Consider the following 19,375-nt stretch of genomic DNA (forward strand, 5'->3'; position numbering starts at 1 on the left):
AACTTCGCCTGGTACTCATCCTTACATACACATCAATGGATATTATATGCTAGTAATTTTATGTGAATTTTTGCATATATGTTCAGGAGTATATTGTTCTATAATTTTTTCTTATAATATCCATAACAGGTTTTATTGTCAGGATTATTCTAATTTTTTTAAAAGAATTTATTTATTTATTTGACAGAGAGATAGCACAAGCAGGCAGCCCAGCAGGCAGAGGGAGAGGGAGAAGCAGGCTCTCCGTTGAGCAGGGAGCATGACACAGAACTGGATCCCAGAACTCTGGGATCATGATCTGAGCCGAAGGCAGCCACTTAACTGACTGAGCCACACAGGCGCTCAAGATTATTCTTTTATCTTAAAGTGAGTTGCAGAGTGCTTTGTATCCTTCAGTTTCTGAAAGACTGTAATGTAGGCAGTATTTCTTTTTTTAAATGACTGATAGAGCTCACCAGTACAATCTTTGTGGAAAGATTTTTTTTTGGTTAAGAATTTATTTTATTTTATAGGTATAAATTTACTGAGATCTGACGCTTGGCAGCCCCTGGGCCACCAGGTTCACGTGAAGCCTCTCAGGCTCCCGCGCCACACTTCGTGGGGGCCGCTCGGCCCTGGAGCCGCTCGCTCGCTCAGAGGCGGCTACTCAGACAGTGGCAGGCGCCTTGGAGCGCGGTGTAGTGCTCAGTGTGCCTTCGGAGCCTAAACTAAACCTGTCGTTCGTGCTGGCCAAAGACACGCGGTGCGACAAAGCGAGCCACTGGGTTGGTCCCTCAGCGGGATTGCAACAAATGCAACCTCAAAGGCCACGCTAAGGTGGACGCTGGCAGGAAGAACGGGCCAAGTGCAAATGGCGACGTGGCCTATGCGGGAGGGTTCTGGGTCCGAGCAGGCTGCAGCATGCGAACCCCTGCTGAAGCTGTAGCACCGGGAGGAGGCTGTGGATGAAGACGTTCTCCACGTGGACAGCGCGGTGCTGCAGTCTCCCTCCAACTAGGAGGAAGTGAAGAGGGAGACAGCGACGAGGGCATCCAAAAGGTAGGTACATTTCTCTCATTCAAATGGCAGTAGCCTTGGCTCACATTAGACATGTCTGGTGTGACCTGTATCCTGGCATATGGGTTATGTTTTGTGGAGGCTTCAATAGTACCCCAACAACAGGAATGTATCTTTTTTTTTTTTTTTTTTTTTTTTTGGTAAATGGGGAAGAGGAACGGTGAAACATGTCCCTACCCATTTTTTTTTCAAACTGGAAAGTGCTTGTGGTGAACCTGCTTACACAAATTCGGTTGGTGGTTTTCTTGGATGTCTGGATTACATTTTCATTGACTTAAATGCTCCAGAGGTGGAATAGGTGATTCCATTACCTAGTCTTGAAGAAGTTACCACCCACCAGGCCTTATCTAGTGTTTCCCATCCCTCTGATCACATAGTACTTGTATGTGCTTTAAAATGGGAACAGATTTGTGTTTAATGGAATGTAAGTCTTCTTTAGTAGGCAATTTAATATGAATTAAAGCTTATGTGTAAGCTTTAATCCTTCAAAGAGGAAAACTAGACAAACACCAAGGCAAAATGTTGTTATTTTACTAGTTACTTTCCAGTGTCTTCATTACACGACTGCTGATAATATTTGCAGTTTCTCCACTTTTCTTTTTTATGGTGGAAGGAAAAACAACTATATTTACGACTCAAGGGAAGAACATTGAGTTATTATGTACATTTTTATAAGTACCTTTTTAAGCTAGAAATTAAGAACTTTGTATAAAAACCCATTTGAATGATCCTTTAATTTTTCTATCATCATATTTCAAGTTGAACCATGTTTATATAATTAGGGAAAAATGCATACAGGTTAAAGTGAGAGACCTGAGTCTGACACATGAAACGAGTAACATTAGAGCCCACCTTTACCTCAATTTGGTTAGCAATTTCATACAACTTCAAGTTTGAACAAAAGATTAAAATATGCCGGGGTGCCTCAGGGACTCAGTGGGTTAAGCCTCTGCCTTCACTCAGGTCATGATCCCAGGGTCCTGGGATTGAGTCCCACATCAGGCTCTCTGCTCAGCGGGGGGCCTACTTCCCCCTCCCCCTCTGCCTGCTTCTCTCCCTACTTCTGATGTCTCTCTCTCTGTCAAATAAATAAATAAAATCTTTTTTTAAAAAGGTTAAAATATGCCATCACCAATTGTTATTGCTTCTCATCTTTAATTTTTCAATTATCATAAGGTATTTTCATTCTGTTATTTTTAGGCTTTTAATTTTTAGTATATGGTACACATGGACATTTATATTCTTCTTATTGCAGCTACTGAACTTTTAGGATGCAAGCCCAATTTAGTATTCAAAGTGAATAGCAACATAGTCAACTTGATCCCATTTTCTTTAATTATCCTTGCCCGTGAAAAATGTTCATAAATCAATAGGGTATTTGACCATATAATATTACAGAATACAGCATAATGGATTACTTTATGAGAAGCTACCTACTGATATGGACTTGATGTTTTGGGTGAACCACTGAGCATTTTTCTTTTTTTTAAGATTTTATTTATTTATTTGACAGAGATCACAGGCAGAGAGGCAGGCAGAGAGAGGAGCAGAAGCAAGCTCCCCACCAAGCAGAGAGCCTGATGTGGGGCTCGATTCTAGGACTCTGGGATCATGACCTGAGCCGAAGGCAGAGGCTTTAACCCACTGAGCCACCCAGGAGCCCCGATTTATTTTATAAATAGGGAGAAAAGGGACTAGTGGGGCTTTTGAGCATTTCTGAAATAAACTTCTTTTTATAGACTTGACCATTATAGTCTGAGTTATGGGAAAACATTGTATATAATTTATATACTGTTAAAAAATTAAATGTGAAGCCAAACTTTTTAAAATTAGAAATTACAAATTTATTTATTAGTTTCTAGCCTAGAGTGGTAACTGAGCTCTTCTAACTCAGTTTTCACCATACCTTATTTGTAATGCTTTAACTGTTACCTTTTGATGTTCAGGAAAACTATAATGTTATCTCATACTTCTGCATTTAGTTTCTATTGCTTAGATATTAAAACCCCATTCACCTCAAGAAGAGTTCTGATTTTCCACAGTCATGAGAGATTTTGTCCCAAATTCTTTACTAATCTCTAAATCCAATGCCATAAGAACTTTTCTCTTTTGATAAGGTAGGCTGCACTTTCATATTCCACTCACTATCCAATGTATTATTAACTCTTAGTTTAGTAGTTTGTGAATGAGAGTTTTACTTACAGTTCATTTTGAACCTTGAAGTTCTTAAAGTACTGGAAGGGAAAAATTAAAGTGGCAGTTTCTTTTAATCTTCCTTAGAAAAAGCTATAAATGAAAAGTTGATGCTACTAATTTGTGCCTTCCTAAATAATATTTTGAGAGCATTTTAACATCAGTTTACAAATACATGAATATATTAAAGCCAGAATCTGATTCTTTTGCAAAATACATATTTTTTCGTCCTTCAAAAAATTTACTCAAATTTGTTTCTTCTTTAGTTAGTTTGGAAAGTTTTTCTTTTCAAGTAATTTTACTATTTCATCTATTCATCTATGTCTTTGACTTTATTGGCATGAAGTTGCTTACAATATTTCCTTACTATGTGTGTACAATGTGTGATCATAGCCTTATTTCAACCCTGATATTGATAATTTGTGATTTCTTTTTTTTCTTGATTCATTTCTTATACATTTAATGCTTTTATAGTATTTTCAAAGAACCAATATTTGGCTTTGTTGATTTTTTCTGCTTTTTTAAAAAATCGGTTTTTTATTTTGTTGTTTTCTGCCTTATTTTACTATTTCGTTGCTTCTATTTACTTTGGAAAAGTAAGCTTCTGTAGATGGAAATTTAGATCATTAATTTTAAATGTCTCTTCTAATATAGACATTTATAAGTACAGATTTTCCTCTAAGCTTTGTTTTAGCAACTATCTAATATGTTATCACTGAGTTTGAAATATTTCTCATTTGTGATGAATTTTTTTTGACCCATGGATTATTTACAAGTGTTATTTAAAACATTGGTGTTTTTTTCTAGATATTTTTTATTTCTTATTTTTAACTAATTAACTTTTTGTTGTCAGAGAACATACTCTGTAAGTGCTATTCATGCAAGTCCAAATAGCACTGAAAGTACACCTTGGTAAGAGGAGGAATAAAACCTTCATTTTAAAATATTAAGTCAAACAAACTATTTTTCTTTTTCTGAGATTTTATTTTTAAGTAGTCTCTATACCCAGTGTGAGGCTCAAACTCACAACCTCAAGATCAAGAGTCACACCCTCCACTAAGTCAGCCATGCACCCTGAAACAAACTATTTTTCTAATTGTCCCTTCCCATGGTAGTTTCTACTATTGACTGAGACATTATTCTGAATGTTTCTGTGAGGGCCATTTTGGATGAGACTGACATTTAAGTTGGTGGACTTTGAGTGACACTCTCCATAATGTGGGCCTCATCTAATCAGTTGAAGGCCTGAATGAAGCAAAAGACTTAACCTCCCCCAGGCAAGAAGGAATTCTGCCAGCAGTTGGCTTCTGAGCTTGAACTGCTACACTGGCACTTCTTTGGTCTCCAAACCTCCGATGTATATAGCCACATATTTGCCATTTTCTGTACACTTCTTTCTTCTATGTAGAGGCACATTTCCAGCAAATGTCATTTTCTTCCACCTCAAAACTCCCTTTATTATTTCTTATAGTAGCATGATGGCGAATACATTGACCTTTGTTTGTTGGGAAAAGCCTTTATTCATCTTGATTTTTAAAGGATATTTTCACTGGATATAGAATTCTGAGTTTACATTTTTTCCTTCAGTCTTTTAAAGTTGTAATTTCATTGTCTTCTTGTAAATTCTCGTACTGTGTGGAATCACGCTTAAATTTATATTTTCATCTATAACACAACCTTTTTCTGAGGTTTCTATACAGATTTTCTCTTAGTAACTGCTTTTTAGGACTTTGATTATGATATACTTTGATGTGGCCTTCTTTTCAAAGTACAGATATGGGGCGCCTGGGTGGCTCAGTCGGTTAAGCGTCTGCCTTCTACTCAGGTCATGATCCCAGGGGATTGAGCCCCATATCGGGTTCCTTGCTCACCATAGAGACTGCTTCTCCCTCTCCCTCTGCCTGCTGCTCCCCCTGCTTATGCTCTGTGTGTGTGTGTGTGTGTGTGTGAAACGAATAAATAAAATCTTAAAAATTAAAGTACAGATATAATTGATATACTATATTTGTTCCAGGTGTACAACATAATGAGTTGATATTGGTATACTGCAAAATAATACCACAGTAAATCTACTTAACATTCATCAACACACATACGTACATTTTTTTCTTTTTTTTTCCCTATGACTACTTCTAACAACTACCAGTAAATCATCTTGCTCACAAAGTGCTAAAACCTTACTCCACCAACTCAGTGGGGGAAACTGACCAATAAGGACAGGATACAGATTTTCCTCCTTGGATGAAAACTTTTAAGATTTGCTCTCTTAGCAACTTTAAAATACACAGTACAGTATTTTTCTCACTATAATTCCATTTATTTACCCCTTATATACAATATATGATCATTTCAACATGTAATCAAAATAAGAATGAGATATCTTACATTTTTTCCTATCATATAGTAATATTAACTATACTCACCATGCTGTACATTACAACCCTAGGACTTCTTTATTTTATAACTGGAAGTTTTGACTTCCTTTTGACTGTTTTCACCCATTTTTCTCACTTATCCCCCAACCCATGCCTCTGGCAACCACTAATTGATTGTCTATATTTATGAGTTTGGTGGGTTCTTCTTTTTTTTTTAATATTCCACATATAAATAAGATGATATCATATTTGCCTTTCTCTAACTCATTTCACTTAGTACAATGCCTTCAGGGTCCACCCATGTTGTCACAAATAGGAAGATTTCTTTCTTTTTTATAGCTGAATAACATTCCATTGTCTATATATACCACAGTTTGTTTATTTATTCACCTACTGATGAATAATTAGTTTCCATAGTTTAGCTATAATAAATAATCCTAACTGAACATGAGAGTGATGTGACATTCTTTTTGTTTCTCCTACTAGAGGTTTATTATGCTTCTTGGATCTGTGAGTTTATAATATTCATAAAACTTAGAACTATTTCAGCCATTATATTTTTCTTTAACTTAAAAGATTTTATTTATGTAAGAGAGAAAGAGTGTAAGCTGGGGGTGGAGCAGAAGGAGAGAGAGATTCTCAGTGCGGAGTCTGACCTGGGGTTTAATCTCACAACCCCAAGATCATGACCTGAACCAAAATCAAGAGTCAGGTGCTTAACTGACTGAGCCACCCAGGCACCCAGCCTTTATATTTTTCAATTTATTTTTTGTCTCACATACTTTCTTCTTTGTCTGAGGCATATTTCCAGTTATACTACTTTGTATTGATCAACCTCTCATTTATTTTTTACTGTGGTGCAGTTTCCATAGTTTCTATTGCCATGTGTTCATTGACTGTTCTTAAATAAGAACTTTATTGGGATATAATTCATATCATTTAATTCCCCAGTTTAAAGTGTGTAAGTCAATGCTTTTTTAGTATGTTCACAGAATAGTGCAACTATTACTATAGTCAATGTTAGAACACTTTAATTACCTCTAAAGGAAACCTACTTGAAGTAACTCCCTATTTCTCTCCAAGCTACCAAGCCTATGTAACCACTAATCTAATTTCTATCTCTATAGATTTGTCTATTCTGGACATTTCATAGAAATGGAATCATACAAAATGTGATCTTTTTTGACAGTCTTCTTTCACTTACTCTATTGTTTTCAAGGTTCATTCATGTTGTAGCATGTATTAGTACTTTATTTTTATTGCCAAATAATATTCCATTGTACCAACCTACCACATTATAATTATCCATTTATCAGTTGATGGACATATGAGTTGTTTCCAAGTTTTGGTTAATATGAATAAGACTATTATAAACGTTCATGAACAAATTTCTATGTGGACATGTGTTTTTATTTCTCTGTGTATATAACTAGGAGTGAAATTGCTTGGTCATATGTTAATTCTATATTTAACTTTTTGAAGAACTGCGAAAATGATTTCCAAAGCGGTTGCACTGCTTTACATTCCCATCAGCAATGTATGAGTCCCAAGTTTTCCACATCCTTATCAACATTGGTTAGCCACCCTAATGGGTATAAAGTGATATTTCATTGTGGTTTTGATTTGCATTTTCCTAATGACTATCATGATATTGAACATTGTTTCATATGTTTGTCAGCCGTATTTATACTTTCTTTGATATATGTCTATTCAGATCATTTGCTCATTTTTAATTAGGTTGTCTTCTTATTATTCAATATAATAGCTCCTTACGTATTTTAGATCCAAGCTCCTTGTCAGATAGATGATGTGAAATTTTTTCATGTTCTGTTGAGTATCTTTTCATTTTCTTAATATCCTCTGAAACATAATAGTTTTTAATTTTTAAGATGTCTGATTTATTTTTTTAATTTTTTTTTGTGCTGTTGCTGTCATATCTAAGAAACCATTGTCTAATCCAAGGTCACAAAAACTTAAGGGCTTTATAGTTTTGTTTCTTACATTTAGGTCTTTGATTCATTTTGAGTTAATTTTTGTACATGATGAGAAGTGTTTAGCTTTATTCTCTTGCAAGTGGTTATCTCATTTTCTCAGTAACATTTGTGAAAATTCAACTTTTTCCCCCATCAGATTATCATGGTGCCATTCCAAAAATCAAATGACCATAGCATATGGGTTTATTTCTAGAGTTTCAATTTTATTCCACTGACTTGTATATCTATCCTTCGTCAGTGCCATCTTATTTTGATTATTATAGCCTTATAGTAAGATTTGAAATCAGGAAATGTAATTCCTCCATCTTTGTTCTTCTTTGACAAGATTATTTGGTTATTTCAAGTTCCTTGCAATTCCATTATGTAATAGAAGGTCTACTTTAGGGGTGCCTGGGAGGCTCAGTTTGTTAAGCAGCTGCCTTTGTCTCTGGTCCTGACCTGGGGGGAGGGGGTCTCAAGGTCAGCCCCCCCCCTTCCACAGCGGTCAGGATCCCTGCTCTGCTGGGAGCCAGCTTCACCGGCTTCCTGCCTCTCTCTGCCTCTCCCGGCCTCTGCCTGTGGCTCTGTCTACTTGCTCTCTCTCTCTGTCATATAAATAAAATCTTTTTTTAAAAAAGAAAATCTACTTTTTCTTTTGTTTTAAATTTATTTGAGAGAGAAGGAGTGAGCATACGCCCACGCATGCGTGAGAGAGAGAGAGAGAGAGAGAGAGCGCGTGAGCAGGAGGAGAGGAAGACGCAGACTCCCCACTGAGCAGGGAGCCTGATGCGGAACTCCATGTGGGACTCCATTCTAGGACCCTGGGATCATGACCTGAGACAAACACAGACGCTTAAGGGACTGAGCCACCCTGGCGCCCCAATTTATTCATTTCTTCAAAAAAGTTCATTAAAATTTTGGTAGGGATTGCATTGAATCTGTAGATCTCTTTGAGAAGTATTGCCATTTTAAAGATTTAATCCTCCAATTCATGAATATGGAATGTCTTTCCATTTATTTAGGTCTTTAATGTATGTCAGTAATTCTTTGTAATTTTCAGAACGTAAACTTTGCACTTTTTTTGTTAAATATCTTCCTAGGCATTTTTTCCTTTTTATGACACTGTAAATAGAATTGTTTCCTTAATTTTCTTTTCAGATTGTTCATCATAGGTGTATACAAACACTACTGGGTTTGTTCGGTGATCTGTGTACTCTGCAGCTTTGAATTCATTTATGAGTTCTGGTAGCTTTCTTACAGATTTTTAAATGATTTTCTATGTATAGGATAATGTTGCCTGCAAATATAGATGGATTGACTTCTCCTTTTCCAATGTGGATCCTTTTGATTTCATGTTTTTTGCCTAATTGCCCTGTCGGAAACCTCCAGTACAATGCTGACTAGAAGTGGTGAAAGCAGGCATTTGTGTCTTGCTTCAGCTCATAGGAGGGAATCATCCAGTTTTTTGCCACCAACTGTAAGGTTAACTGTGGGTTTTCCTTCTATGTCCTTCATCAGGTTAAGGATATTCCCTCTATTCCTACTTTTTTTTTTTTTAAGATTTATTTATTTATTTATTTGACAGAGAGAGATCACAAGTAGGCAGAGAGGCAGGCAGAGAGAGAGAGGAGGAAGCAGACTCCCTGCTGAGCAGAGAGCCCGATGTGGGACTCATCCCAGGACTCTGAGATCATGACCTGAGCCGAAGGCAGTGGCTTAACCCACTGAGGCACCCAGGCGCCCCTATTCCTACTTTTTTGAGAGTTTTCTTTATTATTATGAAGAGTTGTGTTTTTAAAAAACTTTTTGGGCAGTTCACGGAAATGAAATGATGACATGAAATGGTAATGTGGTGAGGTTTTTTATTCTATTAGTATGGTGTATACATATACTGACTTTCTTGAGATTAACTTTGCTTGGTAATGGTCTATAATTCTTTCGATATGTTTCTAAATTCAGCTTGCTAGTATTTTTTGAGGATATTTGCATCTATAGCATAAAAGTTATTGATCTGTAGTTTTCTTGTGATGTCTTTGTCTGGTTCTGGGATCAGGCTGATATTGACCACTTTTTCCTCACTGAGAAGCTTTAAAAATTATTACATTAATTTCTTTGTTATCAATCTATTCAGGTTTTCTGTTTCTTCTTGGGTTTGTTTTGGTAGTATGTGTATTTCTAGGCATTTGATAATTTCATCTGATTTATTTAAGTAACTGGCATGCAATTGATTATAGTATTCTCTTACAATTTTTTTTCTAAAATTTCTGTGAAGGCAGTAGTGGTGGCTGCTCTCATTCCTGATTTTAGCAAATAGAGTCTTCTTGCCTTTCTTTTTCTTAGTCAGTCTAACTAAAAGTCTGTTAATTTTGTTGTTTTTTTTTTTTCAAGAAAAAAATTTTGGTTTTGTTGAATTTCTCTATTTTTCCCTCTTTTCTATTTCATTAATTTCTGCTCTAATCTTTATTATCTCCTTACTTCTGGTTCCTTTGGATTTACTATACTCTTCTTTTTCTCATTTCATAAGGTGGAAGTTACAGCTTTGAGGTTTTTCTTTTTTTCAATGTACTCAAATATAAATTTCACTTTAAGTACATGAATCCCATAAATAGTGGTATGTTGTGAGTTAATTTTCATTTGCGTCAAATTATTTCCTAGTTTCCCTGTGATTTCTAATGATGTTCATTATTTCAAATTATATTAATTTCTACATATTTTCAACTTTCCAAATTTCTTTCCATTATTAATTTCTAATTTCACTCTGTTGTGATCACAGAATATACTTTGTATAGTGCCAATCTTAAAAATGTTATTGAAGCTTTTTAATTGCTTACCATATGGCATATATATAATTAGGTCTAGCTGATAGATTCCATCTCATTTAACTTTTGCATACTTATTCTATTATTAAAAGTGGTATATTGAATTTCTTGCTGTTATTTTCTATATATCCCTTAAATTGGCCAGTATAAGTGGGTATCTTTAGTTAAAATCCAAAGCAATCATAAAGCTCACCCTGATTCTTTTCTGTCAGGGACCACACCATTGTACTCTCAGTTGCACAGAGTCTGAAAACAGTTTTAGTTGTTTTATATGTTTGTCCAGTTATCTGGTTCTTCAAAGCTGGAGTATATGCCTGATCCCAGTCTGCCCATAATTTTTGTCATTTGGTTTATTTTAGCATATTTTGTAAAATTCTAAAACAAGTTGCTTAGATTCCCCTCTCCCCATGTAAAGTCAAATTGGAATTTGTACTCCTTAGTTTCCTAATAACAACATTATAAGTATTAATTTAGCTAGTATATGAAAAGTGCTTAGAAGAATTAAGCAGTACATAAGAAGTATAAATAAGTTGTATCACTGGTGTTATAATGAACCACAATGCCCTCTCCACAAAGTCAATGGCTCCCACATTTTCATTTCTTTACCTCCTACCCTTATCTGTCTCCTTATACTGACTTGGGGGAAGGAAGACTAGGATGATTGTTATAGGTAGTAGAGCTGGCTTAGATGCCTTTTGCAAGCTCTTATGAAGGTATCTGGTCCCAATTGTTGGAGTTTCTTCTTATGACATATAATGACTCTTTGTCCTCACCTGTGAGTCCCATCAGTTTATAGTAGGCAAACAAGACAAATCTAACTCAATATCTTACTTTTCTTGTATTTGCATGCATTTTCATACAAGCTTCTACTTAGAAATAGAGATGTAGAGGGATGCCTGGGTGGGTCAGTCGGTTAAGCATCTGCCTTTGGCTCAAATCACGATCCCACGGTCCTGGGATGAAGTTCTGCATCGGGCTCCTTGCTCAGCAGGGAGCCTGCTTTTCCCTCTGCTTTTGCCCCTCTTTCTGCTTGTGTCTCTTTCTGTCAAAATAAATAAATCTTTAAAAATCTTTTTTAAAAAAAGAAAAAGAAATGGAGCTCAGTCAAGCATCCAACTCTTGGCTTCAGCTTAGGTGGGCTCAGGTCATGATCTCAGTGTTGTGACATAGAGCCCTATAGTTCTGTACTCAGCAGGGAGTCTCCTTGGGATTCTCTCCTTCTCCCTATGCCCCTCCTCCTCCCGCTCTCTTTCTCTCTCTCTCAAATAGTAAATAAATCTTTAAAAAGGAAAGGGAGATGTATTCCGTGAAATGTTCAGAAGATCAACAAAAGAAGTTCCTATCTAGTAAGATTGTTGGAGGATGAAATAAAATAATTCAGGACAGTGATATGATCGTATTTGTTGCTTGGAATCATCATTCTTTTGGAAAGTAGCAAGATGTAAGGCAAAGAGATCAGTAAATATTGTGGTTGTCCTGGAGTTTGTGGCTGTTTGCATTAGGGGAGTGGCAGTAGAGGTATAATGGAAACTGGAAGGATTCCTGAGATCTTTAGGAGGTAATCATTGGGACCTGTCATTTATTGGAGCACTTGGTATTTTTCAGTCATGTACTAAATTCTTTATATAAATTATATCATTTAATCCCAACAACTCGGGTGCCTCAGTGGGTTAAGCCGCTGCCTTCGGCTCAGGTCATGATCTCAGGGTTCTGGGATCGAGTCCCACATCAGGCTCTCTGCTCAGCAGGGAGCCTGCTTCCTCCTCTCTCTCTCTGCCTGCCTCTCTGCCTACTTGTGATCTCTCTCTGTCAAATAAATAAATAAAATCTTTAAAAAAAAAATAATCCCAACAACTCTATGAAGCATTAGCCTCATTTTGTAGATGAGACACAGGGAAGTTTTAATATCTGAATTTTAGATCCAAGTTATACAACATGTAGATAAATTCAATTAATTGAAACTCAGATTTGTTCAAAGCTATGCTTCTCAACACAGTGCTAAAATCTTCAGCACTTGGATCCTTCCATGTGTCATGAAAACCAAGAGTCTAACCATCTGCATGAAAAGCTGTTCACAGAGGATCTAGGAATTCCCCTCCCTATCAATAAATCTTATGCCTCTATCACAACTTAACATTTTGTGTTAAGTTTCGCGGGCGAGGTAAACATAACACCAGGCAAGGTGGGCGCAAGGCAAGATTTATTAAAGACACTCTCTGGCGAAGTTTCAGGGCTCAGGAGAAGGAGAGCCAAGAAAGTCACACTGGGAGGAGGTGGGCACCCTTGGGCGAGGTTCCTCAACTCCTGAAAGGGGAGTAGAGGAAGTCACACTGGGAGTTGGTGGGGATCTTTTACCGGGCCAAGGCAGGGCATGGGCTCACATCCATATTTGGTGATCGGAAGGTATGGGATGAGGGCTCCTGATACTCCTGTTTCCTGCATAGGTATTGGGTTACCTATGGAGCCATGACCTGGGCATACACCCTTTTGGCTGGAGAGTCTAGGGTTAAGGAAGGGGGTGGGGAGGGGACTGGAAGATGGTGGCCACCGCGGTCATTTCTATTGTTCCTCCTGCATTCCTGGAACTGCCGACCCAACATTTTGTAATAACTGCGACAACAATGCTTCACTCTTCTTAAGACCTCTTCCCTTTCTTTTAAGTATTTTCTGGAATCATTTATATCAAAATTGTTAATGGCAACTTTTCATTCATAATGAGCTACAGTTTTTCTAAAAACAAGTTTTAAGAACACATTCCTCTTTGCAAAGGAAACAGTCAACAAAACTAAAAGGCAACCTATGGAATGGGAGAAGATATTTGCAAATGTTTTATCAGATAAAAGGCTAGTGTCCAAAATCTATAAAGAACTTACCAAACTCAACACCCCAAAACCCCCAAATAATCCAGTCCAGAAATGGTCAGAAGACATGAACGGACATTTCTCCAAAGAAGACATACACATAGCCACCAAACATGTGAAAAAATGCTCAGTGTCACTTGGCATCAGGTAAATACAAATCAAAACCACAATGAGAAACCCCCTCATATCTGTCAGAATGGCTAAAGTTAACAACTCAGGAAACAATAGATGTTGGTGAGGATGCAGAGAAAGGGGATCCCTCTTGCACCTTGATGGGAATGCAAACTGGTGCAGTCACTTGGGAAAACAGTATAGAAGTTCCTCAAAAACTAAAAAATAGAGCTGCCCTATGACCCAGCAATGACACTATTAGGTATTTATCCAAGAGATACAAACATTGTGACTCGAAGGGGCACCTTCATCCTCATGTTTATAGCAGCAATGTCCACAATAGCCAAAATGTGGGAAAAGTCCCCTGATAGATGAATGGATAAAGGAGATTTGCTATCTTTATCCATTCTATGTAGATATAGACAAAGATATAGATATATTTATCTATTATATATATGCATTTATCTATTTATATATGTATTGACATCTATCTATTGTATATATGTAATATATATATGCCAATATACATTGTATATATACAGAATGGATAAAGATACCACATATATAATATATACATTACCAATATTCATATATATATACACACACCATATATATAATAGAATATTACTCAGCCATCAAAAAGAATGAAATCTTGCCATTTACAATGACATGGATAGAACTAAAGGGTATTATGCTAAGCAAATAAGTCAGTCAGAAAAAGATAAATACCATATGATTTCACTCATATGAGAAATTTAAGAAACAAAACAGATGAACATAGAGGAAGGGAAAAAAAAATAAAATTGGTAAGAACAGAGGGATACAAACCATAAGAGGCACTTAAATATACAGAGCAAACTGAGTGTTACTGGAGGGGAGGTAGGAGGGGATGGGGTAACTGGGGTGATAGTCATTAAGGAGACCACCTGAAGTAATGAGCACTGGATGTTTTATGCAACTCATGAACCACTGAATTCTACCTCTGAAACTAATAATACAGTATATGTTAATTAAATTGAATTAAATAAATATTAAAAAAAAATCAAAGGGAAAAAAGAACACATCCCTCTTTCTGTTGTATATATTTCAAACTAACATATCACCCAAACTAATTCACTTAGATTAGTACGAAAATCCTTAGCAACAAAAAATTTGGTAATGTGACCAGTTTCTGTTAGTCTTAATTCCTCAGTGTGGCTGAATGAGGTCTAAGAAAACATTAATAAGATGACAGTGTCTGGGAGAAATAAAAAACTCTTTGATTCTTAATAAGAGTATGGAGGAAAGGTAAGATCTCTTGCATATAGGAACTAAAGAAACTGCATAGTATAAACAGAGAGAGAGAGCTTGATACTGAGATCAAACCAGTAAAGTTTTACGACTGATTTTTGAGATCTGAAATTCTAGGGGCAAAGTGCTGTTGGGTTATGGTCTCAGTAGTTCACCTAACCAAAGGGCTTCACATGCTTAGGAGCTCCTCAGAAGAGTAGTAGCCTCCAGCTGCCCTGTATGTTTTAAACTTCCAAAAATGTGTCTGCCTGGAGGGTCTATATTTATCTTATGACTCAGCAGAAGAAACAGGTGGCTGGGTCTTTTTTCCCTCCTATCTTGAGTCTTTTTTCCGAATGTACTGATTGTTACTATATTTCTGATTAAAGAATATAATAAATTGATGGAAAAATGGAAGAGTAGGAAATTATCAGAACAAAAGTGAAAAACCACAATCTCAATCATTACTTACTTTCCTAATTTACCCCACCCCCTCTACTTTGATTTCAAGAAATGAACAGCAAGGCAAATGGTGGCTATTGGTGAGTGGGGGAGGGTGTTAGTGGAGGGAAAACTGCTACCTTTTTTGTTGTAGCTTAGAAGAGGATGTGCAATCCTCTCAACACAACCACTAAAGTAACAGTGGTTAACATGACTATGGGAAGATGCAGCCCTTCTCTGGTAATCAGAGAAAGGCAAATTCCAGCCACAGGGAGAAGGGTGTCACTTTTGACCTCCGGAATTAGCAGTGATGAAAATGAGTGACAGGGCCTGGTGTGGTGGGGAGGTGGGAGGTTGGTATGCCATTGCATTTCTACAGCACAGCTGGTGGGAGGGGAAAGTGGGGGCCAGAGTTGGAGGATGACATAATCCTCACGTGACCAGCAGCTGCTGCGAAGTCCTTATATTCCCGGGCTTCTTCCTCCTCTGGGTACCAGCTCCTTACTGTCCTGTAGGCGTTCCTGCTTGTGGCCAAGAGAAAGAGGACTTAAATTCATTAAATCTCAGAAGGTTGGTTTGAGGAAACTGCTGGGACGCCTCGGGTGGTAGTGGCTGAATCTAGCGACAGGAATAGGTCCAGGCTCACTTTGCCCAAATCCCTGCAAACTCGTTGGGAGATGATTGTTATTTATTTATTTGTTTGAAAGGACGGTGGGGAGTAGGTGGAAGTCTCCGGAGAGACACCTACAGATAGAGTGTTAGTTTAGAAATAATTGGCTTCTCTGGGATTGGCACGCTTTCCGTTTATCCTCCTCTTCCTCCAGTTCCGTTGAGGAAATGAGGTGTGGGCTGTTGTGTGGGGAATGGCTAGAATCCTGTGGTGGAGGCAGAAATTTAGACTAACTTGAAAATATTTCCTCTCATTCAGTGGCTGCCTGTGGGTCCTGCAGTGGGGGGTGGGGGTGGCGAGGGGACAGCAGCCCTCGCAATGGCTAGGCCAAAAGGGTGAGGGGTTGGGGGTGGAGGCAGGGATCCAGGAAGAAGGGATAAGGATAGGAGGAGGAACCAGGAGGTAGGAAATTTTGGACAACGACGGTTGTGAGGATCCCGGGCTCAAGATAATGAGTGTCTTGTCTCTCGGACTGGTGGATCCACAGAGAGAGCTCCTTTCTCCCCGCTCCCTTCCTTTCTGTCTGCAGGTCCAAGGGTCTGTGTTCACAGACATCTCGAGGCAAGAAGAAGAGAAACTATCCCGAATCCTCACAGGTCAGTGCGAGGGAGGCACTCAGCCCGGGTCTCTGAGGGTGGAAATTGGGAAGGGCTAGAGCTGGGTAAAATTTGCCGCCTCACAGCTTAACTACTGGTCTGCTCCCTTTCTCCCGGGCCCGTCAGAGAGGCCATTAGCCTTGTCTGCTGGGGAAATGGTGGGTTGCAGAGGGAGGAGAAAAGAGGCGGAGTTGGAGTGCGGGAGGAAGGGGCGGTATCTCAAACTTCAATGGGCTGGACCTGTGTGGCAGCGGGTGGGAGATTAGGTATCTTGCTTTAAAGAGAAACTGACAAACCTGAATCAAAAGAAATGAAGCAATTCGCTCTACATTTTCTCCCCGGGCTTAAGCTGGAAACAACATCATGCAAAAACCCTGCAAAGAAAATGAAGGAAAGCCCAAGTACAGCGTGCCAAAGAGAGAGGAAGAACGCCCCTATGGAGAATTTGAACGCCAGCAAACAGAGGGGAATTTTAGGCAAAGGCTGCTTCAGTCCCTCGAGGAATTTAAAGAGGACATAGACTATAGGCACTTTAAAGATGAAGAAATGACGAGGGAGGGAGATGAGATGGAAAGGTGTTTGGAAGAGATAAGGGGTCTGAGAAAGAAATTTAGGGCTCTGCATTCTAACCATAGGCATTCCCTGGACCGTCCCTATCCCATTTAATGCATTTCTCCCCTGAATTCAACTATTTTCTGTTACTAATATTACCACCATTGGCGTCTTTTTGTCTGCATTTTCTTGCTAGATATTGCTACCTTTTTACTCCTATCCTCCAGTGTTCCTTTGATTTGCATATGACTCCTGTTACCAACGTCTCATCTTTTGACCCAATCGCACTCATTTAATGAGGATGTTTTATTCATTTGCATGGGAAGATGCTTATTTATATTGTAAAGTAAAAATAATAAGTTGCAAAACAGTGTGTGTATATGTGTATATATATATATACACATATGTGTACATTTATATATGACAAAATGCAAAAGAAAAAGTATGAATTATTATACACCAAAAGGTTAACAGTGAACCTCTGTGTGATTTGTACTTCATTTCTTTTTTGACTATCGGCATCTTCTCGTTTTCCACAAAATGAATATATATGTGTGTGTATGTGTGTGTATTGTGTCACAAAAAACTAAAATAAACAGACACAAAAACCTTGTCAATCACCTTTGAAGGACAGTAAAACACTTAATAAACTTCTGACAACAGAACTATAAAAAAGAAATGTAAACTTCAAATTACCTCTGGATCTTTTAGCCAGAGGAATAAAATGGCAATTATTACAGATATACTTGCTTTAAGACTCAGTCTTTTTTACAGGGAAAACATTTGGCTCACAGGGCTGCTGTGAGGAAGAAATGAGGTGACTCTGAGCTGCGCTTGGTGGACTCTTGTTCCCACCTGTGCATATAGAACCCCAACCTGCTGCAGAGCATCAGTTATTTGAGGGCGGGCCCTGACACAACTCACCTGTGGTCAGGAACAAGTCCATTAGTAGGCAAGGCAGTGGGGGCTTCATGCCAGTATTTGTTGAGCCCTGCCCTCCTCTTCCCCTGGGTTCTGTCCCCTGGGTTCTCCCCTGCTGGGCACCTGCTGCCTCTTTTGCTGGGACCATTGTTCTCTGCTGGCCCTCACTGTTCCTGGTGCACTGGGGTCCGCCCAGGTGCCAAAACTCACTCACTTTTCTGGAGTCCCTAGTGGGCTGAACCCCTCACTCTGTATTCTGAAGCCTCTCTGCTTCATGGGGACCCTTCACACAGGTGAGACTGCTTGGGCCACAATGCCTTGCAGGGTTCCTAGCAAGACAGCCTCTTTTGTTTTCAATCCCAGGACCCCTCCTCTGTGTTAGGGGTCGGACATGATGAAGCCGTTTTTGGAGTTGGACCAAGGTACAAGTTAGAATTTAAAAAACCCCTGCAGTTAGAATTAAAAAAACCCCTGCAGTTAGAGTTGCCTTAGGTCTAAGGACTAAGGTTTTGTCTTCCTCCTCTTGAGATGATCTCTTCCTGAAGGTTCCTTGCAGGCCTGCCCTGCTGGGTCAGAAGACTCTCAGGGGACAGGTATAAATTGCACAAAACAATGCAGAAAATAGATCTAAGAAAGCTATCCCCATCTTTCTATTACTTTCCTTCCTGAAACATGGAAAAATTTTGTAAGACTAATATATATATATATAATATATATAACATTATATATAAACATATACATATATGTCTATATATGTATATGTACTTTTTAGTGTACATATGTACAATATGTATTGTACATATATTTAGTGCAAATGTGTGTGTATATATAAATATATATATGTTTAGTCTTACAAAAACACATATATACACACACATAGCTATACTTATATATATTATACACATACATATATATATATATGTATGTATATATATACATATAGGTATATATATATATATATATATATATATATATATATATTTAAACATTATTTCCTAATTGGACTTCTTGCATTTTGCATCTCAAAGTAAATACCGTATCATGTATTTCATTATACTTCTTTTGATTAGTGACATATATAGTGGATATGTAATAAATTTTTACTTAAAATCTAGTGTTCTTGGCCCAGTTTTACTTCTGTTTGCATAAAATGGCAATAATCTATTTCACTGCAAACTATAATTTGCATTTTCAAGTAGGACCCAACAGGAAAGGGATTATTTCTCATATTCAGTCTATAAAATTATTGTAACATTGCATAACTGATTTCTCAAATAACTCTTTACATTATAATCATCTGGAGTACTTGCTAAAAATGCAAAATTTGGACACATGTCCCCATACACACTGATACTATTACTCTGAATCAGAATCTCTGCATTTTGCCCTGGCCCTCCATTTGGGGTCTCCTATGATATCATGGTCTCCATTATTGCTTCATATAATCTCATCATAGACCCTGTTTCAGCTAAGCAGTGCAGAAGTCTCCTTATAATCAAAGAGTCAAATGGTTTACAATTCATAACTTAGGGCTCCTG

At 37.8% G+C, this 19,375-nt stretch overlaps 2 protein-coding genes across 6 annotated transcripts in view; both read left to right on the forward strand.

Annotated features, from left to right (window-relative positions):
* The first annotated feature begins 15,594 nt into the window (after positions 1-15,594).
* Positions 15,595-19,375, forward strand: part of TCEAL9 (transcription elongation factor A like 9) — a 44,969-nt gene continuing 41,188 nt past the window's right edge. For 4 of the 5 annotated variants that reach the window (XM_059157937.1, XM_059157941.1, XM_059157939.1 and 1 more), the window contains exons 1-2: positions 15,599-15,668; positions 16,298-16,364. The gene's annotated coding sequence lies outside the window, so the exon portion shown is untranslated. Of the gene's footprint in view, positions 15,669-16,297; positions 16,365-19,375 lie in introns of all 5 variants that reach the window. The other variant, XM_059157940.1, reaches the window with a different exon arrangement.
* TCEAL7 (transcription elongation factor A like 7) lies at positions 15,604-18,521 on the forward strand. The gene is made up of 3 exons (XM_059157942.1): positions 15,604-15,668; positions 16,298-16,364; positions 16,714-18,521. The coding sequence occupies exon 3, from the start codon at positions 16,728-16,730 to the stop codon at positions 17,028-17,030; it is 303 nt and encodes a 100-aa protein (XP_059013925.1). The 5' UTR covers positions 15,604-15,668; positions 16,298-16,364; positions 16,714-16,727; the 3' UTR covers positions 17,031-18,521.

The sequence above is a fragment of the Mustela lutreola genome, chromosome X, assembly GCF_030435805.1.
Source record: "Mustela lutreola isolate mMusLut2 chromosome X, mMusLut2.pri, whole genome shotgun sequence".
Taxonomy (NCBI): Eukaryota; Metazoa; Chordata; class Mammalia; order Carnivora; family Mustelidae; genus Mustela; species Mustela lutreola.